The sequence below is a fragment of the Chiroxiphia lanceolata genome, chromosome 4, assembly GCF_009829145.1.
Source record: "Chiroxiphia lanceolata isolate bChiLan1 chromosome 4, bChiLan1.pri, whole genome shotgun sequence".
In the NCBI taxonomy this organism is placed as follows: Eukaryota; Metazoa; Chordata; class Aves; order Passeriformes; family Pipridae; genus Chiroxiphia; species Chiroxiphia lanceolata.
Genome location: NC_045640.1, coordinates 220,951 through 248,852, shown reverse-complemented (window position 1 = coordinate 248,852; position 27,902 = coordinate 220,951). Strand labels below are relative to the sequence as shown.

The 27,902-nt window shown below is 69.4% G+C and overlaps 6 protein-coding genes across 11 annotated transcripts in view; 2 read left to right on the top strand and 4 right to left on the bottom strand.

Moving 5' to 3' along the window:
* The window catches only part of DCTN1 (dynactin subunit 1), a 56,927-nt gene extending 51,830 nt beyond the window's left edge, over window positions 1–5,097 (bottom strand). The window contains exon 1 of the mRNA XM_032686210.1: window positions 5,044–5,097. The gene's annotated coding sequence lies outside the window, so the exon portion shown is untranslated. The remainder of the gene's footprint in view (window positions 1–5,043) is intronic.
* LOC116785977 lies at window positions 408–10,558 on the top strand. 5 transcript variants are annotated; one of them, XM_032686220.1, is made up of 7 exons: window positions 408–564; window positions 1,347–1,759; window positions 5,278–5,399; window positions 7,713–7,815; window positions 8,141–8,293; window positions 8,578–8,744; window positions 9,252–10,558. In XM_032686220.1, exons 5-7 carry the CDS (start codon window positions 8,143–8,145, stop codon window positions 10,515–10,517), a joined length of 1,584 nt encoding a protein of 527 aa, XP_032542111.1. In that variant the 5' UTR covers window positions 408–564; window positions 1,347–1,759; window positions 5,278–5,399; window positions 7,713–7,815; window positions 8,141–8,142; the 3' UTR covers window positions 10,518–10,558. The 5 variants fall into 5 exon arrangements, with proteins under 5 accessions (XP_032542111.1, XP_032542115.1, XP_032542114.1 ...); XM_032686223.1 differs by lacking the exon at window positions 408–564 and adding an exon at window positions 606–861 and having other exon boundaries at window positions 1,387–1,759; XM_032686224.1 differs by lacking the exon at window positions 5,278–5,399.
* LOC116785981 (retinol dehydrogenase 12-like) lies at window positions 10,509–12,941 on the bottom strand. Its single transcript, XM_032686229.1, has 6 exons — window positions 12,718–12,941; window positions 11,826–12,065; window positions 11,658–11,747; window positions 11,337–11,525; window positions 10,947–11,053; window positions 10,509–10,864 (listed from the first exon to the last, which is right to left on the bottom strand). Exons 1-6 carry the CDS (start codon window positions 12,872–12,874, stop codon window positions 10,670–10,672), a joined length of 978 nt encoding a protein of 325 aa, XP_032542120.1. The 5' UTR covers window positions 12,875–12,941; the 3' UTR covers window positions 10,509–10,669.
* Window positions 12,942–14,122: 1,181 nt separating this feature from the next.
* C4H2orf81 (chromosome 4 C2orf81 homolog) lies at window positions 14,123–16,198 on the bottom strand. The gene is made up of 5 exons (XM_032685437.1): window positions 16,143–16,198; window positions 15,568–15,780; window positions 15,267–15,485; window positions 15,073–15,177; window positions 14,123–14,926 (listed from the first exon to the last, which is right to left on the bottom strand). The coding sequence occupies exons 1-5, from the start codon at window positions 16,149–16,151 to the stop codon at window positions 14,123–14,125; spliced, it is 1,350 nt and encodes a 449-aa protein (XP_032541328.1). The 5' UTR covers window positions 16,152–16,198.
* Window positions 16,199–16,232: 34 nt separating this feature from the next.
* WDR54 (WD repeat domain 54) lies at window positions 16,233–21,034 on the top strand. Of its 2 annotated transcripts, XR_004356781.1 has the most exons (11): window positions 16,233–16,263; window positions 16,576–16,783; window positions 17,222–17,284; window positions 17,379–17,445; window positions 17,942–17,998; window positions 18,071–18,198; window positions 19,011–19,111; window positions 19,203–19,365; window positions 19,623–19,697; window positions 19,824–20,012; window positions 20,164–21,034. XR_004356781.1 is itself a non-coding variant. In XM_032686228.1 (10 exons), the coding sequence occupies exons 1-10, from the start codon at window positions 16,244–16,246 to the stop codon at window positions 19,953–19,955; spliced, it is 1,014 nt and encodes a 337-aa protein (XP_032542119.1). In that variant the 5' UTR covers window positions 16,233–16,243; the 3' UTR covers window positions 19,956–21,034. The 2 variants fall into 2 exon arrangements, 1 of the variants encoding a protein (XP_032542119.1); XM_032686228.1 differs by having other exon boundaries at window positions 19,824–21,034.
* Window positions 21,035–21,983: 949 nt separating this feature from the next.
* LOC116785973 (rho-related BTB domain-containing protein 2-like) lies at window positions 21,984–27,579 on the bottom strand. Its single transcript, XM_032686216.1, has 9 exons — window positions 27,329–27,579; window positions 26,976–27,079; window positions 25,405–25,590; window positions 24,234–25,030; window positions 23,710–23,828; window positions 23,008–23,158; window positions 22,731–22,819; window positions 22,528–22,633; window positions 21,984–22,450 (listed from the first exon to the last, which is right to left on the bottom strand). The coding sequence occupies exons 1-9, from the start codon at window positions 27,518–27,520 to the stop codon at window positions 22,281–22,283; spliced, it is 1,914 nt and encodes a 637-aa protein (XP_032542107.1). The 5' UTR covers window positions 27,521–27,579; the 3' UTR covers window positions 21,984–22,280.
* Window positions 27,580–27,902: the final 323 nt, after the last annotated feature.

Genomic DNA, 27,902 nt, shown 5'->3' with positions numbered 1-27,902 from the left:
CACTGCACTCCCTGCAGGGATCACACCCCGATTTCCATGGAATTATGGAACAGCTTAGGGTGAAAAATCCCTCTGAGACCCCCAGGTCCACTCACTGCCCAGCACTGCCCTGACCATGTCCCCAAGTGCCACATCCACAGGGCTGTTAAATCCCCCCAGGGATTGTGTTTCCACCCCTGTGCCAGGGCTGCACAGCCCTTTCCAGGAAGGAATTTTCTCAATATCCAACTAAACCTCCCCTGGCACAGCCTGAGGCCGTTCCCTTGTTCCCCGGGAGCAGAGCCCGACCCCCCCCGGCTCCCCCCTCCTGTCAGGGGGTTGCAGAGCCAGAAGGTCCCCCCTGAGCCTCCTTCTCTCCAGGCTGAGCCCCCCCCCGCTCCAGGTGGGGCTGATCCCGGCACTAGGACCCGGCTGAGCCGCTGGATTCTGCGCCCTCCCGGATCTCCGCGGCACCGCAGCCCCCGCGGGTCCCTCCGGCGCAATCCCAGCTCCAGAGGGATCCGGGATGGGATCGATGCTCCGCAGCCACAGCAACGCCCGGACACGCCAAGGACGCGGCGGGAGGTCAGTGATTCCAGCTCATCCCCATCCAACCCCCCCGGCATTCCCGGCCAATTCCAGGTGGGATCATTCCCAGGAAAGCCAATTTAACCGCGTCCCTGCTCCGCTCCACCGCTCGGGGAAGGGGAACGGCAGAACTGCCCGCTCCCTGCGGGACTTTGCTCGGCTGCGGGAGCAGCAGCTCCCGGATTTCCTCCCTCACAAACCCCCCGGGATCCTGCTCCGAGCAATTCCCAGCCCTCAACTTGTCTCCCTCATTCCTTACGGAATTCCTGGCCGTCCTCCTCCCTCAGAGGGCAGGTAAAGGAGGGCGGGGGGGGGGAGAATACCCAGGGATTCCATAATCCATAAACCCCATTCCATCAACATCCCAATCCCTGGAACACCCCAATTCATGCAACACCCCAGTTCATGCAACACCCCAATCCACGGAACACTGCAATCCCTGGAGCACCCCAATCCCTGGAGCACCCCAATCCCTGGAATAGCTGGCTGCAGAGCTGAGGGGCCAATCCAGCCGGGGGGCACTGCCCCCCAAGCTCCTGCACCCCTGCCATCCCCACCCCCCACGTCCTGCCCTGCTGTTTTCCATTCCTCAGGCATTTTTCCAGCAAACAGGGCAGACTGGAAAGCTCAGGAACGGGTGCAAAACCCCCCCAAAATTTTCCTCTGCCGCATGGGGGTGGAATTTGGGGCTCTGGATCATCAGTCACACGTGACCTCCTGGGCAGCCCCAACAGCTGCTCAGGCTGAAATCCATTAAAATTCCCCGTTTTCCCCCTCAGACACACCAAAGGAATCCGATCCCCGGGTTTAATCCCGCAGCCCTGAGGGAGGTGACAGCCACCGCCCGGCTCCTTTGGGAGCAGAGGGAGGAAGGACTGAAGGAATGGCTCCAAGGTCACCTGGGCAGGTGCTCAAACACCCGGCCTGGAGCCCCTGGCAGCCCCGGGAAGGTGCCCTGGGACAGCCCCGGGAATTCCCGATGGACACGAGCGCACCCGGAACTTTGGGTGACAGACATGGAAACCTGAAAATGCTGCGTGGAACTGGGGCCTGCCAGGACCCCACGGCCCGGGAATGGCGCGGGAAGGTCCGTCCCCACCCAACCAGTCCGGATCCCGGAATTCCAGGAGCCCCCGGAGCGAGGGATGGATGGCACCAGCAGAGCCCCCGGGACCCCTCGGAGCCCACACAGGTACGGCCTGGACCCCCTTAATTAACCGGGGTCTGTTAATTTAATTAAGGGAATTAATTAACAGCTAATCCATCCCATTGTTTATTCACACACTGTGCTAACAGGGGTGGGCCGTGCTCCGACGGAATTCCCAGCAGGCAGAATTCCCGGCTGGAAAGGGCTCTGCCTTCCCTGCATCCAGGACTGGGGATATCCAGCCCTGCCAGCCCTAACGAGCTCCCCCCAATTAGTAATTAATTAACAGAGAATTGATCCCATTAATTAATTATTCACGAGTTGTACTAACCAGGGCTGACAGAATTCCCAGCAGTCAGAATTCCCTGCTGGAAGGTGCTGGGCCCCCTCTGGATGCAGGACTGGGAATTCCCGGCCGTGCCAACCCCGCTCTGTCCCTGCCAGCCCTAATGAGCTCCCCCAATTAGCCCGGGCGCTAATTACTGACTCATTCCCACCTCGGCTCCACATCAAACCTTCCCACTCCCACACTGCAATCCCGAGGGACTGGGGGGGTTTCCTTCACCCCAAACTCCTCCCCCTGAGCCCCCCCAGGAGCCCCCAACATCCCACAGGGAGCGGAGGGTCCTGGCACCACTGGGAAAAGGGGAATTGCAGTGGGAACAGCCCCGGGATCTGCAGCCACAGGCAGCGCCTGGGAAAAGGGGGGCCCTGAGGGGGAACCTCGGGGGGCCCAGGGAATGGGGATCTTTAGGGGTCCCTGGGGAATGGGGGGGCATTGGGGGGACCCCACAGGGGGTAACAGACCCTGGACTGAGCCCTGCTGCGGTACAGACCCCCAAAACCCATCTCACACAGACCCCACAGACCCCCTCACACAGACCCCCCTCACACAGACCCCCCTCACACAGACCCCCCTCACACAGACCCCAAAGACTCCCTCCTACATCTTTTTACCCCCATCACCACCACAGATCCCCCACAAAGACCCCCACAAGACCCCCAAACACTCCTCTGCCTCCCACACATGCCTGTAGGTCCCCATAGACCCCCTCAAAATCCCCATTATCGCCTCATACAGACCCCCAAACACACCCACATACCCCCTCAGCCCCCCCCAAATGCCCCATAAACCCCTTACACAGAACCCCAAACACCCCCATATGCCCCCTGAGACCCAAACACAGACCCCCATCTCCCCTTTAGACCCCACAGACTCTGCACACACACCTCAAACACCCCCAGACCCCCCAAATCCCTCACACAGACCCCCAAACGCCCCTTTACACACCCCCACACTCCCTCCAGATGCCCCCATAGACCCCTCTACACCCCCATAGTCACCCCCAGACCCCCATAGACCCCTCTACACCCCCATAGTCACCCCCAGACCCCCATAGACCCCTCTACACCCCCATAGTCACCCCTAGACCCCCATAGACCCCTCTACACCCCCATAGTCACCCCCAGACCCCCATAGACCCCTCTACACCCCCATAGTCACCCCCAGACCCCTCTACACTCCCATAGTCACCTTCACAGAGCCCTCCCACATACTGTAAACACCCCAGACCCCCCCAAACCCCCTCTTTATGTGCCCCCACACCCCCTTAGAACACTGTACACCCCTATAATCGCCCCCAGACCCCTCCCACACACCCCAAACACCCCCAGACCCTCCCAAAAACCCCCTTTAGACGTCCCCACATCCCCCCAAGACGCCCCCATACACCCCTCTGCATCCCCACAATCACCCCCAGACCCCTCCCACACACCATGGACAGCCCCACAGACCCCAAAAACCCCCAAAGACCCCTCCCAAACACCCCCAGACCCCCCCAAAACCCCCTTTAGATGTCCCCACATCCCCCCAGACGCCCCCATACACCTCTCTACATCCCCACAATCACCCCCAGACCCCTCCCACACACCATGGACAGCCCCACACACCCCAAAAACCCCTCCCACACACCCCAAACACCCCCAGAACCCCCCCAAAACCCCCTTTAGACGCCCCCACGCCCCCCATAGACGCCTCTACTCCTCCATAATCGCCCCCAGACCCCTCCCCCAGACTTCAGACACCCCCACAGACCCCAAAAACCCCTCCCCCACACCCCAAACACCCCCAGACCCCCCCAAAACTCCCTTCAGACGCCCCCATGCCCCCTTAAGTCCCCCATAGATGCCTCTACCCCCCCATAGTCGCCCCCACAGACCCCTCTACATCCCCACAATCACCCCCACACCCCTCCCACACACCATGGACAGCCCCACACACCCCAAACACCCCCAAAGACCCCTCCCAAACACCCCCAGACCCCCCCAAAACCCCCTTTAGACGCCCCCACGCCCCCCATAGACGCCTCTACTCCTCCATAATCGCCCCCAGACCCCTCCCCCAGACTTCAGACACCCCCACAGACCCCAAAAACCCCTCCCCCACACCCCAAACACCCCCAGACCCCCCCAAAACTCCCTTCAGACGCCCCCATGCCCCCTTAAGTCCCCCATAGATGCCTCTACCCCCCCATAGTCGCCCCCACAGACCCCTCTACATCCCCACAATCACCCCCACACCCCTCCCACACACCATGGACAGCCCCACACACCCCAAACACCCCCAAAGACCCCTCCCAAACACCCCCAGACCCCCCCAAAACCCCCTTTAGATGCCCCCACGCTCCCCATAGACGCCTCTACACCTCCATAATCGCCCCCAGACCCCTCCCCCAGACTTCAGACACCCCCACAGACCCCAAAAACCCCTCCCACACACCCCAAACACCCCCAGACCCCCCCAAAACCCCCTTCAGACACCCCCACGCCCCCTTAACCCCCCCATAGACGCATCTACTCCCCCATAATCGCCCCCACAGACCCCTCTACATCCCCACAATCACCCCTAGACCCCTCCCACACACCATGGACAGTCCCACACACCCCAAAAACCCCCAAAGACCCCTCCCACACACCCCAAACACCCCCAGAACCCCCCCAAAACCCCCTTTAGACCCCCCCACGCCCGCCATAGACGCCTCTACACCCCCATAATCGCCCCCAGACCCCTCCCCCAGACCTCAAACACCCCCACAGACCCCCTATACACCCCCCCACACCCCCAAACACCCCCTGGACCCCCCCTCTAAAATCCCCCTTTACACGCCCCCCACCCCCCCCCTCCTTACACCAACCCCCCGCACCCCCATAACCGGGGCCGCTCCGCTCCCCGCCACCCCCGCCACACCTCCCCGTGTCCCCCCGCGCCCCAAATCTCCCCCTTTGTCCCCCCATAATCCTCCCCTCCTCATGTCCCCCCCCCCCGGTACCTCCGGCCCGGCCGCTCCCGGTACCGCCGACCACGCCCGACCACAAGGCCCCCCCTCGGGCTGCCCCGCGTCGTGCCTGACGCCCAGCGCGGCCGTACGGCCGCGCTGGGCGTCAGGCACGGCGCGGGGCAGCCCGGAGGGGGTCAGTAAGGGCAAAAGGGGTCCTTCGCGTTGTGCGCAGGCGCAAAGCGCGCAGTGACGCCTGGGAAGTGTAGTCATGGCGGGACCTGGCAGAGAGGGGAGGAGGAGGAGGAGGAAGAGGAAGGAAAAAAAGGGGATGGGACCAGTCGGGACGGGACGGGAAGAGAACGGATAAGACGGGAAGAGAAGGGATAAGACGGGGAGAGGAGCCGCCGGTGGGTGCTGGTGGGTGCCAGTGGTAGCGAGGGGAGGGGTGGTCCCGGGAGGTGTTGCCGTGGAGACGGGTTGTTTACACTCAGGGCGGGGTGGGCTCGGTCTTGGGCCTGGTGGTGTGGTCTTGGTGTTGATTCCAGCGCGGGAGGGGGGGGGGGGGAGGAGACCCCCAAGGGGGTCCCAAAGGGAAGGGGGGGGTCGCTAAAGGCGGGGAGTCCCCAAGGAGGGGGGTCGCTGAAGGGGGGGGTCCCCAAAAGTGCTCGCTGAGGAGAGTCCCTGGGGAGGGGTCTCTGAGGGGGAGTCCTTAAGGGGGTGTCCTAAAAGAACCCCCAAAAGGGGATTCCCCAAGGAAGGGTCCCCAAAGGAGGGGTCCCAAAGGGGGGGGGTCCCCAAGGAGGGGGGTCGCTGAAGGGGAGGAGTCCCAAAGTGGGGGGGTCCCCAAGGAGGGGGGTCGCTGAAGGGGAGGGGTCCCCAAAAGTGCTCGCTGAGGAGAGTCCCTGGGGAGGGGTCTCTGAGGGGGAGTCCTTAAGGGGGTGTCCTAAAAGAACCCCCAAAAGGGGGTTCCCCAAGGAAGGGTCCCCAAAGGAGGGGTCCCAAAGGGGGGGGGCCCCAAGGAGGGGGGTCGCTGAAGGGGGGGCATCCCCAAAAGAGGTCCCTGAGGAGAGTCCCTGGGGAGGGGTCTCTGAGGGGGAGTCCTTAAGGGGGTGTCCTAAAAGAGGGGGTCTGCAATTAGGGGATCCCAAAAGGGGGTTCCCCAAGGAAGGGTCCCCAAAGGAGGGGTCCCAAAGGGGGGAGTCCCCAAAGAGGGGGGTCGCTGAAGGGGGGGCATCCCCAAAAGAGGTCCCTGGGGAGGGGTCTCTGAGGGGCTGTCCTAAAAGAGGGGTCTCAAAGAAGGCGGTCTCCAATTAGGGGATCCCAAAAGGGGGTTTCTCAAGGAAGGGTCCCCAAAGGAGGGGTCCCAAAGGGGGTTCCCCAAGGAAGGGTCCCTGGGGTGGGGTCTCTGAGGGGGAGTCCTTAAGGGGGTGTCCTAAAAGAGGGGTCCCAAAAGAGGGGGTCTCCAATTAGGGGATCCCAAAAGGGGGTTCCCCAAGGAAGGGTCCCTGGGGTGGGGTCTCGAAGGGGGGCATCACAAGGAAGTATCCCCAAAGGGGGAGTTCCCCAAGGAGGGGGTCCCTGGGGGGGGTGCTGTTCTCTGAGGAGGAGTCCCTAAGGGGATATCCCCAAGGAAGGGTCCCCAAAGGAGGGGTCCCAAAGGGGGGTTCCCCAAGGAAGGGGTCCCTGGGGAGGGGTCTCTGAGGAGGAGTCCCTAAGGGGGTATCCCCAAGGAAGGGTCTCAAAGGAGGGGTCTCTTGAGTGAGGGTCCCCAAGGAGGGGTCCCCAAAGCGGCCGGTGTGGGGGAGAGATCCCCCTGCCTCGGACCTTCCCCGCTGATCCCGGCACCGGGAGGGGTCTGGCCCCGTGCCCCCGCCGCCCCCGATCCCCCTCGCGGCCGCCCCGTGTCCCAGGGCTGCGATCCCGACCCGCTCCGGATCCCAGCGCTGCGATCCCGACCCGCTCCGGATCCCAGCGCTGCGGTGCCGTCCCGAGTCCCGCCGCTCCCCGCGCCCGGATCCCGGCGCCGCCGCCCCTTTCCCGCCCCTGTCCCGCAGTTTTCCCCCCGGGGGCCGTGCCCGGGGCTGTGGCGATGACGGTGACGGTGACAGTGACGGTGTCACCGTGCCCGGCACCGGGGGGCACCTCCTTCCCCTACCCCCGTGCTCCCGAGGTCCTGCCGTGCCCGCCGCCCCTTCCCACCGGCCGGTGCCTGGCGCTGCTCCCCGGAGGGGCTTTTCCCGCTCCCGTGGGGGTCTTATCCCGGTCCCAGAGGGGCTTTTCCCAGTGTCTTGAGGGTCTCTTCCTGGCCCTGGAGGGTCTTTTCCCAGTCCCCGGGAGTTTTTCCAAGTCTCCAATGATCTCGTCCTAGTCCAGGAGGGTCTTTTCCCTCTCCCGGAGGGTCTTTTCCCTGTCCCTGGGAGTCTTTTCCCTGTCCCTGGGAGTCTTTTCCCTCTCCCAGAGGGTCTTTTCCGGGTTTCAGAGGGTCTTTTCCCAGTCCCGGAGGGTCCTTTCCCGGTCTCCATGTTCCCATGTCCCCGGCCCCCCCGGCAGCAGGGCTGGTGTTCCCCCTCTCCAGTTTCCACCCCGGTGACCCTTCCCCACCCCACTGGGAGCTCCGGGATGTCTCCCAGGTTTACACATCCAGGAGCTGGAATTCGGTGTCGGGCCGAGGCTTTAATGTCCCCTCGGGATTCACCCCCTCGTTCCTTGCTGAATTCCAGGGACACGGGCCGGTGCCACCCCCCGGGAGTCCCCGGACCCAGCTAACCCCGGGATAACTCCTGGCCCGCTCCCGGAGCCGCCGCTGCCCGCCGGGAGCTGCGGGTGAGGTTTGGGGGGTCCCGGGGGGGGTCCAGGGGGGGTTTCGGAGGTTGAGCCGCGCTGGTTCATCCCTGGATCGCGGTGGGATTCCGCCCGGGATAAAGCCGGGAACAGAGTGAAACCGAAACCAAAACGGGCACCGGGCGGGGCCGAGGGCACGGCCGGGCCGGGCGGGGCCGGCTCTGCCCCGGCTGGGAGAGAGGGACCCCAAAATGAGGTCGGGCCGTGCCGGGCGGCGGGGCCGCGTCCCGTCCCTGAGTGTCCCTGTCCCCACAGCGGCGGCCGTGGGGGCTGATCCCTGACTGTCCCCATCCCTGTGCCACCCCAGGGATGCCCCGTCGGCGGGCAGTGCCCACGCTGGCCTCACTGTGCCTGCAGAGCCTGGCCCAGCACATGCAGAGCTTCTGGGCCAAGGACTACAGTGACAACTACCTGGACGAGTACGAGTTCCGCTTCCTCGTGGGCCCCTTCAACGACCTGGGTGAGCCCTGGGACCCCCAGGGGAGGGGAGGGGGTGTGCCAGGGTCCCTGAGCCCCCCATGCTGGGCAGGAGGTGGTGCCAGGGCCCTGGGACCCCCAGATGGGTGGAGGGGTATCGCTGACCCTCAGGTGGGCGGGTGGCCGTGCCAGGGCCCTGAGACCACCGTGCGGGGCGGGTGGAGGTGCCGGGCACCGCTGACCCTTGTGTGGGGTGAGTGGGGGTCCCAAGCCCTGCTGGCCCCCACTGCCCTGGTGGGTGGGTGCCCCACTGAGCCGTGCCCCCAGCCTGCGGGCTGGTGCAGGAGCTGCTGCGGCTGCTGGGGACGAGCCGGCGCCTGTCGCGCGCGGCGCTGCACCTGCTGCTGCTGCCTCACCTGCGCCAGCTCAGCCTGCGGCACTGCCCCGCCCTGGCCAACAACGCCCTGGGGCACCTCATCGTCCTGCGCTGCCAGGTGGGCACGGGGCAGCGGGGGCACAGCTTCCCTGGGGGGCTGCCACGGGCCTTCGGGCTCAGGGTGCCACTCTCTGCGGGGATGGGGGAGAGGGGCTGGGGTGCAATGGTTGATGGAGCTGGGGAAGCCCACCTTCTGTGGGGCTGGGGGTGCAATGGTCCATGGAGCTGGGGAAGCCCACCTTCCATGGGGCTGGGGGTGCCATGGTCCATGGAGCTGGGGAAGCCCACCTTCCATGGGGCTGGGGGTGCTGTGCTCCATGGGATTGGGAGAGTGGGGCCCATCCTCTGTGACACTGGAGATGCCCACCCACCATGGGGCCGGGGAAGTGGGGCTGGGGGTGCCAGGGTCCATGGGAAAGGGGCAGTGGGTGGGGGTCCCAGACCTTGCTTGGCATCTTGGGGTGCCCACCCTCTGTGGGGCAGGGGGTGCCCACCCACCACGGGTGGGTACAGGGGATCAGTGCCCCCTGCCCGCCCCGCTGAGGGTCTCCCCGTGTGACTGCAGGGCCTGAGCTCCCTGGACCTGGGGGGCTGCGGGCGGCTCTCCCCGGCCGTGCTGGTGGACGTGGCCGAGGGGCTGCCCCGGCTGAGCCGCCTGGGGCTGGCACACACGCAGGCCAACGTGCAGGTGCTGTCGGCCGTGGGCTCCTGCTGCCGCCTCCTGCGGGAGCTCGACGTGTCCGGCTGCAGGAAGGTGACCCCGCGCGCCCTGCGGCACCTGGGCTACGACCCCGTGGCACGGACCCCCGGCTGCCCCGCGCTGCGCGTGCTGCTGGCCCGCGACCTGGAGCCCGACGGGGACGCGGTGGCCGCCGTGGCCTTCCTGCTGCTGGCCCTGCCGCACCTGGACGTGCTGGCGCACGGGGCCGTGCCGGACGCGCTGCGCCTGCTCCGCGCGGGGCAGCTGGACGGCACCGCCGACCCCGAGGGCTTCCCGGCGCTGCGGGAGCTGGCGCGGGGCCGGGGGGCGGCGCCGGGGGGGCCCCCGCTCACCCTGCCCCTGCGGCAGCTCGAGGAGCTGGAGGAGGACGCCCTGGGCACCGTCCACGCCGTGTGTCCCCGGGCCGAGGAGCTCAGCGTGTGGCTGGGGGACGGGCCCGGCCCCGCGGGGCTGCGGGAGCTGCCGGGCTGGGAGCGCCTGTCCCGGCTGACGCTGGGCTGTGCCGGGCAGCGTGGCCGGGCGCTGGCAGAGGTGCTGCCGCTGGCAGAGGCCCTGGGCGCCCGCCTGCACGCCCTGACCCTGCACGGCTTCAGCTGCCCAGACCCGCTGTCGCTGCCCGCCCTGCTCGCCAGCTGCCCCGGCCTGCAGAGCTTCAGCACCGAGCTGCACGTTCCTCTGGACCCCCACGCCCCTGCCGAGCCCCCCGCCCTGCCGCCCCGCTGGGCCACCGACCTGCTGCCCCAGGGGCTGCCCCAGCTCCAGAGCTTCTCGCTGGCCCTGGCCGGGCCCGTGCCGGCCGCCCACGTGCCGGTGCTGGGCTCCACGCTGGCCTCGGTGCTGAGCCAGGCCCCGCGGCTGCAGAGCCTGCGCCTGCTCGCCCTGCCCTTCCCGCTGGACTCGGTGCTGGAGCCGGAGCTGGGGGAGCTGCAGGAGCTCTCGCTGGCTGGGAGCCAAGTGTCCCCCCACACCGTGTGGCACCTGCTGGGCTCCGAGGGGCCCCTGCGGCGCCTGGACCTGTCCCGCTGCCCCGACATCCACCGGCGCGACTACGACGGGTTCCTGCAGTTTGTGCGGAGGCAGCGCCTGGACCTGGACATCACCTGGGAGTGACGGCACTGGGGGCTTTAATAAAGGGTCACAGTCCCACCTGGCTGGTGCTGTGTCATCCCTTGGGTGGCACGGGGGGGACACGGCAACCAGAGGGGTGATCCTGTCTCCCTCCCCACCCTGAGGGTCTCCCTGTGTGGCCACGTCCCGAGGGCTCAGCCCCGGGGTCCCTCCGTGAGCCCCGTCAGCTGCTCCGACGCCTCCCAGAGCTTCCGTGCCAGCGCGGCGTCGCGGGCGGGCGCCGAGGGCAGCGCCAGCCGGCACGAGCTGTCGAAGTACTTCCCACTGATGCCCTCGGCCTCCTCCGACACGGCGCAGAAGATGGTGCTGGCAGCGCCCTGCTCGGCCGACTGCGGGGGACGGGGGTCAGGGGGGTCCTGCAGCCCCTGCCCGCCCTCTGCCCCGGGCCGGGCAGGACTCGGCCCCGCTCACCTTCATGAAGGGGCGCAGGAGCACGAAGAGCGCCCGCACGGCCCAGCTGAAGTGGCGCATGATGCTGGTGCTCACCACGCCGGGGCTCAGCGCGTTGGCCGTCACCCCTGCCAGGCCACAGCATCAGTGCCACGCCAGGGCACCACAGGGAACGGTGGGAGAACCCCCAGCCCGGCCTCGGAGCAGGGCCCCCGCCATGCCTGGCACCAGGGCCACCCTGGCCAGGGTTCTGCTGCCCACACGTGTTCTGGGGAGTCTCCGACTGGGGTGAGACCCCCCAGCGCCATCAGCAGCCCCTGGGCCATGGCACAAGAGCACAGAGGGGTTGGGATGGGGGTGGCCCTTGGGTGTGCCCGGGTGCCCCACGGCACGGCCGAGCCTGGCACCCACCTGTGCCGCGCAGACGCCGCGCCAGCTCCACGGTGAAGAGCAGATTCATCAGCTTGGTGCTGCTGTAGGCAGCGTCGTACCCACCCGGGTGCCGCTGCCCCGTGAGGAACCTGCTGTCAGCCGTGCCCACGCTGTGCCGGAACGACGAGACATTGACCACCCGCGAGGGCGCCGAGGCCTTCAGCAGGTCTGTGAGGAGCAGGGGTGAGCGGGGAGGGGTCCCGGGATCCCCCACACCCCTGTGCTCACCCAGCAGCAGGGGGGGAGCAGGAATGGTGTGAGAGGGGAGGGCACCCCGGAGCCCCCCAGTCCCCCACACACCCAGCAGCAGGTTGGTGAGCAGGAACGGGCCCAGGTAGTTAATGGTGAAGGTTTGCTCCAGCCGCTCGGAAGTGATGGTGAAGGGCAGCCCTGGAAAAGGGGGGTGGGCACTGTGTGGGCAGCACAAAAGGGGCGGGGCGCTGGACCCCCGGGGCCGCGAGGCCGTACCGGTGACACCGGCGTTGTTGACCAGCACGTCGAGCCGCGGCTCCTCCTGCAGCACGGCGCGGGTGAAGGCGCGCACCGAGGCCAGCGAGCCCGTGTCCAGCAGTCGCAGCACCACCGCCGGGTTCCCGGTGGCCGCCCGGATCTCCTCCACCGCCGCCTGGCCCCGCTCCCGGCTCCGGCACGCCAGGATGGTGCGGGCGTTCCGGCGCGCCAGGTCCATGGCCACGCACTTGCCGATGCCTGCGGCACACGGAGCGGGCCGGGCTGATCCCCACCAGGTCCCCACGGCGAGGGGTCCCCGGGGATCACCTGCTGTCCCCAGGGTCCGGGCAGCCCCTGCTGCGGGCCCCAAACCCCCCCACAGCCCAGTGCCCACACAGCTCTGTGTCAGTGCTCTGGCACAGCGGGAAGCCACGGGCACCGGGGCGGGAATGGAGCCGAGCACATGTGGGGCCACCCTGTCCCTGGGCACGCGGGGACACCCCAATCCCAACCTGGGGGTCCCAGTGTCCCCGGCTGTGCCAGCCCGACCCCGTGCTCAGCAGTGGGACACAGGTGGGAGCAGTGCCCCCCTCCCTGGTGTGACGGGGTGGCCGTGGTGGCCGGCAGTGTGGTGACCTTGGCTGTCGGTCATTAACACAGCCGGGACAGAGTCTGGACACCGAGAGTGGGCAGGGGGCACGGGGAGTGCCCACCCGGCATGAGGTGCCATGGGCACGGGGCATGGGGATCCCATTGTGGGTTCCCAGGGACCAGCCACCGACTGCTCCCACAGCCGTTTGCAGCCCCGAGGCAGGGGCTGGGCTCCAGGGCTGGAGAAGGGACACCCATGTTCTCCACAGGACACCCCACAGCTCCGTGTCACCCACACACATGTCCCGTCCCCGCTCACCGCTGTTGGCTCCGGTGACAATCACCGTCTTGCCCGTCAGGTCGGTGGGACACTTGCGGGGGTCCCAGGGGGGTCTGCGCCTGGCCCAGAGCAGCAGCCCCGAGGGCAGGAGCAGCAGGAGCCACCACGGGGGGCTCAGGGCCCCCGGCAGCTCCATGGCCGGGCGCGGGTGGGGCCGGGGACAGAGGTCGGAGCAGGACCTTTGCCCAGCCGGCAGTAGGGCACGGCACGGGCCCCTCTGGCCCGGGAGCTGCCGGGACACCGGGACAGACGGGAGAGTGGCTGGAGCGGGCAGGAGGGTGAGCTGTGTGCCCCCTGTGCCACCCCGGTGTCCCGTGAGCCACCCCGCTGGAAAGGGTTAACGACAGTTGCGGTATTTCCTCTAATCAACACTCGGTGGTGAAACCTGTCACTGAAAACTCCGCGGGCGCTGCCTCCGCCCCAGCCGCAAAAGGAACAAGGTTTCAGTTCTGTGCCTGCCCAGGAGGGACCCAAACAGCTACTTTTCACCCCAAAGTTTTCCTGCGGTGCGTTGTGTGACAAGGGAGGAGCTGCACAAGGGTAGGGAGCGGGACAAATAGGACACTTGATTTTGGGGTACTTGTCTTGCTCGACCGAATGAAGTGCCGAGCACGTGCGACGGCGAGACCACGCCCACTGCGCATCACGCTATGAACTGAAACCACGCCCACTCTCACCTCATTCTAATGAAGATCCGAAAACCACGCCCACTCCCCTCTTATGCTAATGAGGAACTGAAACCCACGCCTCACTAGCAACAGAGAGTAGTAGGCGTTGTTTCCAGGTGCCGCTCCGGTGCCCCCTGTGCCACCTCAGTGTCCCCGGAGCCACCTCAGGGCTGTTCACCCACCTCCCTGTCACCCCGGGGCGGCTGCAGGAGGGTCCATGCCCGGAGCAGCCCCGACCCGGGGTCCGGGTCCTCCAGGACGGGCAGGCCGGGGACAGGGCGAGGCCCACGGCTTGCTCATGGGGTGAAACCACCCGTGTCACCCCGTTCCATCCCCCTGGTTTCTCCTCTGGGGGCAGGTGGGCTGCGGGGACGCGCCGCGGGTGGGTTCGGGGGGTGGTGGCACCGCGGCTGCTGCGGCCGGAGTTCCCGGCCCCGCTCCGGTGGGACCGCCCGGGCCCCGTTCCCGGTGCCGGGCAGCGACGGGAGCCCGGCGACGGAAAACCCCTCTGATTTGATTTTATTCCTGTTCTCTTCAGCAGCTCTGGCAAAGGGCCCCGAGCTCCGGTCCCGGTGCCGGCCCCGGCGCGACTGGAGGTAGGACACGGGGTGCCGAGGACCCCCCGAGGGCCGGGGGTCCCCCCGGAGCTGGGACAATCCCAAGAGGGGCAGCGCCCGACGCAGCCGCATTCCCAGCGGGTTTTCCAGGCGCTGCCCTCAGCGCTCGCCGTCCGACGCGAGCCGGAACGCCGGGACGGAGAGGATGGGCCTCAGCTCCCGCTCGGCCTCGCTCACCTCGCCCTCCTCCTCCTCCTCCTCGTCCTCGCCGTGCCCCGCCGTGCCCGGCCCGCGCCGCTCGCCGCCGGCCCAGCGCACGGTGACCCCGGGCGCCAGCAGCGCCGAGCTCAGCCAGGAGTCACACGGCGGGGGCTCGGGGCTGGGGGGCCCCGGTGGGGGCTGCGGGGGCCCCGGCGGGGGCGGCTGGCCCCGACGGCCCCCCGTCTCCGGTGCCCGGCTGGCGCGGGGGGCAGCGCGGGGCCGCGGCCGCTCGGGCTCGGTGAACACGTCCAGCACCTTCACCTGCGGCCGGACCCGCGTGGAGCCGCGCCGGGGACCCGGCCTGGCGACCACCGGGGCGGGGCCGGGCCCCTCCGAGCCGCGAGGGGGTCTCCCCGGCTGGAGGGAGCCCAGGCTGGCGCGGGGGGACGATGGCGGTGCTGGCTCTTGGTCGCCCGGCCCGGCCCCGCGGGATGCCCGCTGTTCCCCCCGCGCCGGGGGCTCCGGGGGCTCGGCCGGGCGAGGGGCCGGGGGCCGGGGGGGGCCCAGCGGGGCCGGGCGGGGCCGCGGCGGCCGCGAGGGACGGGATTCTCTGTCGGGGGACCGGTGGGCGGTGGGAGGCTTCGGGCGGGGTGGCCCTGGCGCGGGCAGGGTGGGAACAGCGCCGGGGACCCGGCCGGGAACCGCGGGGGGAGCTCCGGTGGCTGCGGGGGGGTCCTGGCTCGGTGACTTCGCATCGGGGACCTGCCGGGGGCAGAGGGGAGCCGGTGTGGGTGGGGGTGCCGGGGTGCCCCGTGGGGTGAGCCGGGGCGGGTGACACTCCGGGTGGCCCCGGAGCTACAGGGGCTCAGCGCGGGGGGGGTCACCGGGCGGGACGGGGCACGTCTCACCTCTCCCCGGGACAGACGGACAGCCGGGACGGTGACAGCGTCGAGGGCCCGGAGAGGATGGTCGGAGGAAGCCTCGTCTGTCAAGGGGGATTCCTGAGACGGGACCTGCCCGGGGGACAAAGAGGGGCCGGTGCGGGTGACACCCGGTGTCCCGCGGCCCCGGGCGGTTCCGGGGTGGTCGGGGCACGTCTCACCTCTCCCAGGGACGGAGGGACCAGCCGGACGGGGACAACGCCCTGCGCCCCGGTGTCCAGGGTGCAGGGCTGGGGCTCCTCGTCCTCGCTCCAGGCTCGGGCTCGCTCGGGGTCCGGGTCCTCGTCGGGGTCGGGGTCCCCCTCGTCCCGCGCCAGGAACCGCCACTCAACGACACACAGGATGGCGTCCCGCGCCCGGGACACCGTGTAGGGCACCCGCTGCAGAGACAGCGCTGAGACCCCCGCCCGGACCCACCAGACACCCCTAGGACCCCCAAATCGGGGGAGGGGGGTCTCTCACCTGCCGCGCCACCGCCGCCCGCACGCTCTCGGCTATCACCCGGTCCAGGAGCTCGGCCAGGATGTCCTCGACGTCCAGGGGTTCCCCGGGCGGGGACCCCCTCCCGCCCTCGGCCGAGGACGTGTGGTCAGAGTGGGTGGAAGTCCGGGGGGAGGCCCGGGCGGGGGGGCGCGACTTGTCCCGTCGCGCTTTGGGGGCTGACGATCTCTTTTTCTGCGCGGGGACAGGAGACCCACACAGCTCCCCCTGCCCAGCCGAGCGGGGACACCGCATCCCGGGTGGGACTGACCCAGCGCACCCCAGTGTAGACCAGTACAGCACAGCCCACCCCAGCGCGGACCCCCAGCTCATCCCAGTACGTCCCAGTATAGACCAGTACACCCTAACCCATCCCAGCCCCCAGCTCATCCCAGTATAGACCAGTACAGCACAGCCCACCCCAGCGCGGACCCCCAGCTCATCCCAGTACATCCCAGCTGATCCCAGTACACTCCAACTCCCCACACCCACACACGCCCCAGCTCCTCCCACCCCCCTGTGCCCCTTTCCCCGCCCCGGTGCCCCCCCCGTCCCACCTCGGCCATCCCGTTCCTTGGCGTCCCGGTCTCCACGGTAACGCTGACGTCATCACAGCGCGCCGCTCCTCCCTTGCGCCATCACGCCGCGACGCGTCTCCATGGCGGCGGCGGGCAGCGGGTGAGCGGGGGGGAGACGGGGGGAGCTGGGGGGAACTGGGGGCGGCCCGGGGGCTGGGCAGGGGGGATTTCTGGGGTCCCTGGCACAGAACGTTGGGCCGGGGGGCAGGAGGGCCCTGGGAGGGGAGGGGCGGTGGATTTGCCCCCGAACCCCCCGGCCCTGCCCCCGAGCCCCCTGGAGCTGTTCGGAGCCCTTGGAGCTGCCCCGGCTCTCCGGATCTATCCGTGACCGCTCTGGATCTGCGCCCGGTGCCCCTGTATCAGTTCGGCCCCCCCGGCCCGGTGTGACGCCCCGGCTCTCTGTGCCCCCCAGGTACCGCCGGGAGCGGGCCCTGGCCCTGCGGAACAGCAGCTCCGCCCTGTACAACAACCTGACCGTGCTGTGCCCCCCCGCGCGGCCCCCCCGGGCCTTCGGCGCCGTGCACGGCACCACCCTCAGCCTGCTGGGACCCGAGGGGCCCCCCCGGCAGCTGCCGGCGCGGGGGGGGGGCTCGGCCCTCAGCACCCCCCTGCTCACACAGGTGAGGGGCAGGGGGCACAGGTGGGGCCCTGCCCGGGCCCTTGTAGCCCTGGGGGGGGCCTGGCACCCTCCTGGCACTACGGGTGACATCGGAGCCAGGGAGGAGAGTGAGGGGGTCCCAGGGTCCCACAGTGCCCTAATTGTGGGGAGGGGAAGAGGGAAGCAGCCCCTTGGGGGGGTTGTGGGACACTGGGGGGGGTCCCCAAGGCTGACAGGTACCCACCCGTGGGATCCCCAAATAACACCTGGCCCTGGGGGGCTATGGCCGGGCTCACCCCCAGGAGTGGGGTCTGGGGGGGCCCCAGGAGAGCAGAGGGGGGTCCTGTCTCTGGTGGAAGGTTTTGGGGGGTCCCAGCAGGAGGGTGTGGGAGTCCTGCCCCAGGAGGAGGGTGTGGGGGTCCTGCCCCTGCCTCCCTCCCACCCCGCTCTGTCCCCCCAGGCCGCCTGGTGCGAGCTGCCAGCCCGGGTGCTCCTGGTCCTCACGTCCCAACGCGGTGTCCAGGTGAGGGCTGGGGGGCTCGGGGGGGTCCCTGGAGGTCCCGCTGCCCCCCCAGGGCTGTCACCCCCCGGGTCCCACCCTGTCCCCCCTGTCCCAGATGTACGAGGCCGACGGCTCCACCCTGGTGTTCTGGCACGCGCTGGACGTCCCGGAGCACCCGGCGGGTGAGTGCCCCGAGCCCCCCAGCACGGCCAGGGACACGCCTGGCCATGCCCCAAGTGCCACATCCACAGGGGGTTAAATCCCCCCGCCCTGGGCAGCTGTGCCAGGGCTGGACAGCCCTTTCCAGGGGGAATTTTCCCAATATCCAACCTGACCCTCCCCTGGCACAGCTGGAGGCCGTTCCCTCTCCTCCTGTCCCTTGTTCCCTGGGAGCAGAGCCCGACCCCCCCCGGCTCCCCCCTCCTGTCAGGGAGTTGCAGAGCCAGAAGGTCCCCCCTGAGCCTCCTTCTCACCAGGCTGAGCCCCCCCAGCTCCCTCAGCTGCTCCTGCTGCTCCAGCCCCTTCCCAGCTCCTTCCCTGGACACGCTCCAGCCCCTCAGTGTCTTGTGAGGTGCCCAAACCTGCCCCAGGGTTGGGGAGTGACCCCCCAGTGCCTGGCACAGGGTTCAGTCCCTGCCCTGGGGTCCCCCAGGGGTGACACAAACCCTTCCCTTCCAGCACATTCCGTGTTTGCCCGAGGCATCTCCGCGGCCGGGGAGCGCTTCATCTGTGTGGGTGAGCTGGGCTGGCTGTGGGCAGGGCAGGGAGCCCGGGAGGGCTGAGCCCTGCTGACCCCCTGACCCGCAGGGACGTCCTCCGGGGCTGTGCTGGTGTTTGACATCCCCCCCAAAGGCACCAACGTGACCCTGAGCGAGGTCCTGGAGCAGCACCGGGATCCCGTCACCGACATCGCGGCCGAGCAGGGCCAGGCCCCGGTAAGGGGGGGGGGGGGGGCCCTAAATCCCATCGATCCCACCCCCTGCCATGGGCAGGGACACCTCCCACCAGCCCAGGTTGCTCCAAGCCCTGTCCAACCTGGCCTTGGACACATCCAGGGATGGGGCAGCCACAGCTTCTCTGGGTAACCTGGGCCAGGGCCTCACTACTCTCACAGGGAAGGATTTCTTCCCAAAGTCCTACCAAATCACCCCTTTTCCAGTGGGAAGCCATTCCCCCTTGTCCTGTCCCTCCATCCCTTGTCCAAAGTCCCTCCCAGCTCTCCTGGATCTCCGTTAGGCACTGGAAGCTGCCGGGGCTGGGTCCCTGCAGATGCTCATCAGCCTCCTCCCTGCACACGAGACTGCTCAGCACTTTCCCTGATGAGTCACACAGAACTTTCCTGCACTGGGATCCCCAAGGAATTCATCCCCAGAACCAGTTCCCAGAGCTGTTGTGTCACCACAGGGACATGGAGCTGTTGTGTCACCGTCCCCTCACACGCCCCCCTGGACTTTGCTCCATGGGTTCCAGAGGCTCCTGGGGCCAGGGTGTGGGATTCCCGGGGCTGGGAGGAGCCGAGACTCATCCTGGAGGGAGGGGTACCCTGACTGTTCCTCGAAATCCGCCCTTGCTGTGGCTGTTTGGGCAAACAGGGACGTGTCCCAACGGAGCCGCTGCGGGCGCTCCCGGCCCCGCTCGGGCGGATCCGTCAGCACTTTGGGAGCTGTGTCAGCTCCTCCGGGGCCTGTGGGGCAGCCCCGGAGCCAGGGGCAGTGCCAGGGCCCATCCTGAGCCACCTCTTTCACAGGAGGCAGCTGGGGATCTGGTGACAGCTGATGACTCTGGGACCCTCTGCTTGTGGAGCACCGGGGAGGAGTTCACCCTGCTCGGAAAGATCCCGGGATCTGGGTGAGCCCCGGGGGTCCTGTGGGGTGTCGGACACATGGGAGGGTGACTGGGGGGACCCCAGGCAGGAGGTGACACGAGCCCCTGTCCCCAGCTGCACCTGCTCGTCGGTGACGCTGTGGAACGGGATCGTGGCTGCGGGCTACGGGAATGGGCAGATCCGGCTGTGGGAGGCAGGGACGGGGCAGCTCCGTGCCCAGGTGAGCGCCCACGCCCGCTGGATCTACGCCCTGGACCTGGCACCGCTCACCGGAAAGGTACGGGGGGGTCAGGGCATCCCACCCGGCGTCCCACCCGGAATCACACCCGGCATCACACCCCAGCATCCCACACTGGCATCCCACACTGGCATCCCACCTGCGTGCCAAGCTGGCTTCACACCTGGAATCCCACTGGCATCCCACCCTGGCATCCCACCCTGGAATCCCACCTGGAATCCCACCCCAGTGTCCCACCCTGGCCCTGGCACTGCCACCTCCGCGGTGTCCCCACGGTCCCTCCGCTCCCCCCGCAGCTGCTGTCGGGCGCAGAGGATTCCTTTGTCCACGTCTGGAAGCTCAGCAGGGACCCGGACACAGATGACGTCGAGGTGAGTCTGGGCCCGGGACAGGGATGTGGCCCTTGGAGCCACATCTGCTCCTTGCGGCCTGGGCCGTGTCCCCGGGAGCCGTGGCTGCCCCGGTCCCGGCGTTGCTCCGGCCCCGCTCCCGCACAGATCCGGCACTGCCACGCCGAGTGCGTGACGGACACGCAGGTCTGTGGCGCCCGCTTCTGTGACCCCGCCGGGGACACCTTCGCTGTCACCGGCTACGACCTGAGCGAGATCCTCTGCTACGGCCCGGCCTGAGCCGGGAACGCCGGGAACGTCGGGAACGTCGGGCCCATCCAGCACCAAGGGTGAGGGGTGAGCACAGACCCCCCTCCAGCTCCGAGGGGATGTGAGGGGGGAGCTGGGCCGGATCCCCCCGTGCCCGAAGCCCTGCCGAGGGCCGGAGCTGCTCCGGAGCCAGCCCATCAAGGGGATCCCCGAGATACTCCCATGGCCCCCCCTCCAGGTCCTGGGATCCTCCCGTGGCCCCCACCCTTCCCGGAGGGCTGCGTGGCTGGGAACGGGCTCGGCCCAGACGGGAGGATCCTGGGAAACCTGTGCTACCTGCTGCTCTGCCCCGGCCAGGAGAGCCCTGAGCCCGGCCCAGCCCTGAGCCCGGCCCAGCCCTGAGCCCGGCCCAGCCACGGGGCAGCTCCCGCCGGCCCCGCCCCGAGAACTCCGGTCACACGGGGACCGGGATGGGAGGGAGTGGGGGAACAGTGGGGACACGGGGAGTCTGGGAGACCCCGCACCCCCGTGGGACCTCACAGCCCTGTGGGACCCCAACCTCTTCTAGGACCCCACGACCCCACAGCCTCATGGGACCCCAAGCTCCCGTGGGAACCCACACCCCCGTGGGACCCCACAGCCCCACAGCCACTGGCCAGATGTGCGAGGCCCCAGCTGTGCTCCGGGGCTGGAAACTGCAGCAGCAGCTGCAGCAGTACCTCAGGGACGTCCTCAGGTCCCCCCGGCTGCCCCTGACCCCCCCGGGGGGCTGCCCTGCCCTGGCCCCCCCGCAGGAGCTGCCGTGACCCCAGGCTCTGCTCCCAGGGCCTTGTGAGGCCGTGGGGAGGACACAGAGACAAGGGGGGCTCAGCCTGGGACAGGCCCTGACGGGGGGGAGCCCCCAGCCTGCCCCCCCAGCCACTCCTGCCACGCTGGGGGACGAGCCACGGACAGGGATCTGCCCCCCCAGTAAATGACCCCACCCCTGTGTCCCACTTGTGTCTCCCCCAACCCGTGAGCTGCACCCCCATGTGTGGGTCAGGGCCCCCCATTCCTGTTCCCAACCCTCATGTACTTCATATCCACCCCAATAAATACACCCCAATGAAGCCCCCCCAGTGTTGCTCCTTCCTGTGGGAAGGGGTTTGGGGGGCAGAGCAGGATGGGGGGCACTCAGAGTCAGGGTCTGTTACAAAAAGCTTTATTAAAGGTTAAAACAGCTGCTGCTGAGGCGGGGGGGCCCACTCCAGGCCAGGGGGGCCCACTCCAGGCCAGGGGGGCCCACTCCAGGCCGGGGGGGCCCACTCCAGGCCGGGGGGGCCCTGGAAGGCCCAGGGGCCGCTGTGCTCCTGGGGTAAAAAAGTGTAAAAATGGTTGTGCAGTTCAGCCCGGAGGGGTTGGACGGTGCCACCCCCACTCCAGGGGGACACAGCCCAGGGACAGGGACAATGTCCCCCCTGGGCCCAGAGCCCGGGGGCCCGTCCAAGGCACAGAGATGAGCCGGGGGCTCTCGCAGCCACACAAGCACCCAGGGACCCCCCCCACGCCCACCCCCCCCCCCTGCTCACAGCTTGGCCCCCCCGCCCCCTGGGGGGGAGAAAATACAGCACCAGAGAGCCCTGCGGGGGGAGAAGCCCTCAAGAAAGACGGGGGGGCGGCAGAGCCCCCGCTCCCTGCCCACCCCCAGCCCCAAATACTGCTCGGTCAGAGGTAGCACCAGCGTTGGCCGGGGTGGGGGCCCTGCCGGGGGGCTCAGCATGGCCCCCCGGGGGAAGGCACGGTGGGCAGGGGGCTGTGCCCCAGCAGAGCCTGTAAACAGCCAGGGGTGGGGCAGGTAAACAGGCCCTTGGGGCGGGCTGGCCGAGCCCCCCAGCCCAGGGTGGGGGTCATAGGGCCCAGCCCTTCAGTTCTGTGCAGTCCCCGGGGCTGAGCCCCCCATTCCAGCGTGGGGGTCCCGAGCCTGAGCCGCACAGCCCAGCACAGGGACCCCCAGCTCAGCATGGGAGCCCCAGCCCAGCACAGGGACCCCCAGCCCAGCGTTGGAGCCCCAGCCCAACCAAGCCCCCCAGCCCAGCATGGGAGCCACAGCCCCAAGCCCCTCACTTAGAACAGGGACCCCCAGCCCAGCTGAGCTCCCCTGCCCAGTGTGAGGGTCCCAGCCTCAAGCCCCTCAGCTCAGCCCAGGGACCCCCAGCCCATCCAAGCCCCCAGCTCCATGTGGGGGTCCCAGCCTCGAGCCCTTCGGCCCAACACAGGGACCCCCAGCCCGGCCGAGCCCCCCAGCCCCACACAGGGGCTCCCAGTCCAGCCAAGCCCCCCAGCCCCACGCGGGGGTCCCAGCCCCTCGTCCCCAGCTCAGGACACGGGGGGCGAGGGCCGCCAGAAGCACCACTTGCTGCGGGGGTGCTGCTTGCGCTGGAGCTGCTCCTCGCGCTCCCGCTCCTTCTTGGAGCGCAGGTACAGATCCTCCTCCTTCAGGTACCACACCGGGGGCCAGCGGTGCCGCTCGAAGTGCGCCTGGTTCTCTGTGGGGGCAGCCCGGGGGTTAGGGCACGGCAGGGACGCCCCCTGAGTCCCCCCGTGCCCCAAGTGCCCCCCGTACCTGGGGACATGAACTTCATCTCGCGGGGGAAGCGGCGGCACACGCGGTTGTAGTTGGTGCAGATGTAGTGCAGGCACCACGCGGCCAGCTGGTGGGCATTGTGGAACTGGGGGGGGCACAGGGAGAGTCACCCCACTGCCTGCACCCCCTCGGGGGTCTCTGTGCTGCCCCTGGGGGTCTCCGTGCCCCCCAGCCCCCCGTACCTGCGTCATCTCCAGGTAGATGATGACCTGCTCGTCGATCTCCACGCGCTGCATGAAGGCTCGGAGCAGCTCGTCCACGGCGTATTGCTCTGGGGGGCAGCGAGTCAGGGGGGTCACTCACCGGGGACGTGCCCCCCGGGGTGAGCCAGGCCCCCCCGGGATTGCGCAAGGCCGGGGAATGACACAGAGGGACGATCGATCCGACCCCGCGGCACCGGCAGTGTATTGGCGGGTGACGTCAGGGGACACGGCGGGGCCGGGGGCGGGGGGGTCTCACCGGTGAGCGCCTGCAGCCGCGGCAGGCACAGCCGGTCCGTGAGGATGAGCAGCTCCATGGCGTCCAGGTCGGGCGTGGGGGTGAAGACCCCCGTGTAGAGGAAGTCGAGCACGGCGCGGAGGCAGGCGCAGTTGGTGCCGGGCAGGGATACCTGCGGCACCAGGGACGGGTTTGGCAGGGCTGGAGCCACCCCCAGGGGGGCCGGGGCAAGGAGGGACCCTCCTGGCAGTGCCCGACCTGGCACAGCTCCCTCAGCCCCGGCACAGCCCCTCCACAACTCTGGTACAGCCCCTCCTGACCCAGCACAGCCCCCTCAGCCCCGGCACAGCCCCTCCTGACCCAGCACAACCATCCCACAACTTTGGCACAGAGTCCCCTGTCTGGCACAGGCCTCCAGCCCTGATACCATCCCCCTCACCCAGAACAGCTCCTCCAGCCCCAACATAGCCCCCCCAGCCCTGGCACAGCCCCCCCCGATCCAGCAGAGCCCCCCAGCCCTGGAATAATCCCCCCAGGCCCAGCACAGAACTCCCTGACCCAGCAGAGCCCCCCACTTTCTCCCCAGCGGAAGGGAAGCAGGACCCAGCTGTGTCAGGGCTCGGAGGGGGGTCCAAGCAGCCCCCAGACCCCACCCAAAGATGCCCCCCTTCCAGCAGCCCCGTGGTAGAGCCAGTGGGTCCCCCCAGTCCCCCCAGCCCCTACCTCTTGGGCGTAGCTCTCACGGAAGCCCCCCCGGAACATGGCCCTCATCCAGTCGCAGCCAGCGATGAGCAGCGGCTTGTGCGCCGGCACCAGCCCGTCATCCACACGGAACACCACGTCTGGGGACAGGGGACAGCTCAGGGGGGACAGGGGACAGCTCGGGGGGACAGACACCCCTCGGACACCATAGACCGGGGACAACCACCCACCCCTTGGACACCCCTTGCCCACCCCAGCCCAGGGAGAGGCCCCCCTTGGCCACCAGAGCCCCCCACTATGGGACAATCACCTCTTGGTCACCCCTGCCCAGAACTGTCAGCACCGGACTCCCGGCAGCCCCACCCACCATGACCGACTGTGACAAGGGCTCCGGGACCCCAGACCCCAACGGCCTCAGTGGTGGGAGGGGATCAGGGTGACTGGAGCCCTGTGTCCAAGCCGACATCACAGGAGGGACACACCGGCCGGAGGGGACGGAGCTGGGTGACCCCCCTGTCCCCACAGCCCCCCCAGGGCCCCCGTACCCGCGAAGACGCCCTTGGCCAGGCACTCCTTGACGCGGTTGGCGCGGCGCACGTGGAAGGCCTTGGTGATCTCCTGGTTCATGAAGCTCTCCTGGTTGAGCTCGTTGGCCACCATCATGCGCAGGTCGAACACCTCGAGCAGCTCGGCCACGGCGCCCACCTGGCGCAGGTCGGCGTGGGGCCGCTCCAGCCGCCCGGTGTACAGGTACTCCAGCACGGCGCGCAGCGGCTCCGGCCGCACGGCCGAGTCCATGGCCACCACCGCCATGCGCCGCTCCCGCCCCGCCGCCGGCTCCGGCACCTCCTCCCAGCGCAGGCTCAGGAACCCCCGGCCCCACCCCGACAGGTCGCGGGTGCCCCCGTCCCCCTCGCCGGGGGTCCCCTCGAGCGTGAACAGGTCGTAGAAGCGGGAGCAGGCGGTGGCCAGGAACACGCGGTGGGCGAAGACGCGGTGCCCGCCCTGCAGCTGGAACACGACGTCGGCGCAGAGCGGGGCCCGGAACAGCGCGGCCGGGCCACCCCCCAGCCCGGGGGGCGCGTCGGGCACCTGGATGAGGGGCGGGGGGGGCTTGGGGGGCAGGAAGGGCGCCTGCAGCAGCGGGCGCTGCATCTTGCGCAGGTGGGACTTCCAGAACTGCAGGTGGCGGCGGGACACAAGCGCGGCGCGGATGGCATTGTCAAACACGTCCTTCACCCCGAACTGCGCCACCACGCTGGTCTCGTAGTACGGCACCCCCAGCTCCTGAGCCACCTCGTGCCCCCGCTCCGGCGGCAGGATGTCCGAGGGCTTGATGGGCCTGTGGGGGCACGGACAGGGCAGGGGCTGGGGGGGCTGAGGAGCGGCTCCCCAGGCATCCCAGGGGGTGCTGGGGGCTCCGGGGGGACACCCCAACCAAGGAGTGCTGGGGTGGACAGGGGCTCTACCCCACAGGTGCTGTCAGGGGCCCCCTCCCAGGGGAGTCGGGGGGACGCAGGCACGGGCAGGGACACACCCTGACCTGGTAGTGGCAAAACGGGGGGTCCCCTGGGTGGCAGAGGGAGGGGTCCCCATTCCCATGGCACCGGCTGGGGTCCCCAGGATGGTACACTGGGGGGTCCCTGTCCCCGTCCCCGTGGGGCTGGGGTGGTCCCAGCACTGGGGGTGCCCCAGGTGGGTGGCCCGGGGGCTCACTTGGCCAGCGGCCGGCGCGCGCGGTTGACGGCGTCCAGGTCGGCGTAGCGCAGGTCCAGCTGGCAGCCCACCAGCACGATGGGCGTGCGGGGGCAGAAGTGCTTGATCTCGGGGTACCACATGGTCTTCACGTGCCGCAGCGAGTTGGGGTTCGCCAACGAGAAGCAGAGCACGACCACGTCCGACCTGGGGGCACGAGCAGGACGGGAGGGCAGCGCTGCCCCGGTGCCACCCCAGCGTCACCCCACGGCCACAGGCACTGTCACCCTGCGGCTCCAAACACCCCCTGCTCAGGGGGCACCATCCTGGGACACTGCCCCCAGCCTTCAGGAGTCCCATGACTCACTGAGAGCCCCTTGACTGTGGTGGTCTCACAGACCCTCAGAAACCCCACAGACCCCCAGGGCACCCCCAGACCCCCAAGAGTCCCACAGACCCCCAAGAGTCCCATGGCCAGGGGAGCCCCATGGTCTCCAGGGGGTCCCAGGACACCCTAGGAGCCCCACAGAGCCCAGAGGCCCCATGATCTCCCCGAGGAGCCCCACAGCCCCCAGGGCCCCATGGCAGGGGCAGTGAGGCCAAAGAGGGACCCGATGGGACCTGGCTCCGGGTCACCCCATCAGCCAAGCCATGGGCTGCCCTGGCTTGGGTCAGCACCGGGGGGGCCTGGCCCCCGAGCATCCACGGGGGGGTCCCACAGGGGCTGGCCGGGTGGGTGCCAGCCCCCAGTACCAGGGACAGACCCTGCCAGCCACCCCCAGCCCTGTCCCTGTGCCCACGGTGGGGCTGTCACCGTCCTCCTGGCCCTGGCTCGAGGGGTGCAAGGTGCCAGGGCGCATGGGGGCTTGCCAGGGGACACGAGGGGTTGCCAGGGGACACGGGGGTGCCAGGGGACACCGGGCAGGTGCCAGGGGACACGGGGAGAGTGCCAGCACCCCCAGGTCCCCGCAGCAGCCGCGTGGCCCCAGGCCCGGGTTGTTTTTAGTCCGTGCTCGACCGGGACGTGACCGGGAGGTGCCGCTGGAGCCGGGCCCGTGTCCCGGACCAAGATAGCCGCCACCGGCCCCCCCCCGCCCCCCCGGCCCCGCGCCCCCGCCGTGCCGCGGGTTGATTAGCGGTGCCGCGGGGCTGGCGCGGGGCGGCGGCGATAAGAGCCCGGACGTGCCGGCGGCCACGGGGAAGGCTGTTTACAGCCGAGGGAACCGGGGGGGGAACCGGGGGGGGCCCCTCCTGCGGCCAGGCGCCCAGGGAAGGGTTCCACACTCCAACAACCCCTCAGAGACGCCCCCCCACCCACAGCGCCGGGGGGGCCGCGAGCCCCCGGGATCTCTGCTCGGGGCAGGGGCTTGGGGGATGCAGTGTTGGGGTCAGGGTACCCCCAAAGCCATCCCCGGCCGGGGGCGGGGCAGTCCCACCGCCCCTCGGAGGGTTTGGGGTGCCGGAGCTGCTCTCTGGGCGCTGGCAGGAGCCCAAGGGGCTCCTTTGGCTCTGTGTGCGCTGGGTGGGCAGGGCTGGAGGGGTCGGGGTGCCGCTGGGGGGTTCGGGGTGCCGGTGGCAGGTCGGGGTCCCACCTGCCGTAGGCGAAGCGCCGATCCTTATGATGGTCCCCGAAGGTGTCCCAGAGGCGCAGGGAGACGCTGACCTCGTCCACCACATCCCGGGAGCGCTCCAGCACCTGCCGGCACCGGGACCGGCACCGGGAACGGCACCATCACCGACCGCCCTGCCCGGTAAACCCAGCACCACCCCGCTATACTCCCGGTGTCCCCTCCCGGTTCCCCCCTCGGTGTCCCTCCCGGTGCCCGGTGGCCCCCGGTGCCTCCCCCGCCCTGGTGCCCCCCGTGCCCGGCGTCCCCCGGTAGCCCCCCTCCCGCTGTCGCCCTCCCGATGCCCGGCGGTGCCCGGCGGTGCCCCCCGCCCTCACCTCCTGGCAGACGCGGTACTGGTCGATGGCCCACACGGTGGGCACGTGCGTGGCCAGCAGCCGGTACTGGCTCAGCGTGGCGTTGCAGGCGCGGGCGCAGATCAGCCGCGTCTTGCCCACCGCGTTGTCGCCCACCACGACGCACTTGATGGTCTCGACGTTGGGGCGCTCGTAGTCCACGTCGGGGTCCATGGGGGCGCGGGGGTCCCCGCTCGGCGCCCCCCGCGCGGCCCCGACCCGGGCCCGGCCCGTTACCGACCCCCGCCCCTCCCGCCCCGCCCCTCCCCGCCACTCGCCCAATCAGCGCGCGTGGCCGCGGCACGCCCCGCCCCGCCCCGCCCCGCCCCGCCAATCCCGCGCGGCACCGCCCGCACTGCCCCGCCCCCCGCCGCCACGCCCCGCGCGCGGACAAAGGAGCGCCGCCAGGGGGCGCCGCGCGCCACGTGACTGCACCGCCCCGGTCACGCCCACCCGGGTACGGCCACGCCCACAAATGGGCGTGCTCAGGGACACGCCCCTCAGTATGCCACGCCCACCGGAGGGATCGCGGGGGGAGAACGGGGGGGACAGGGAC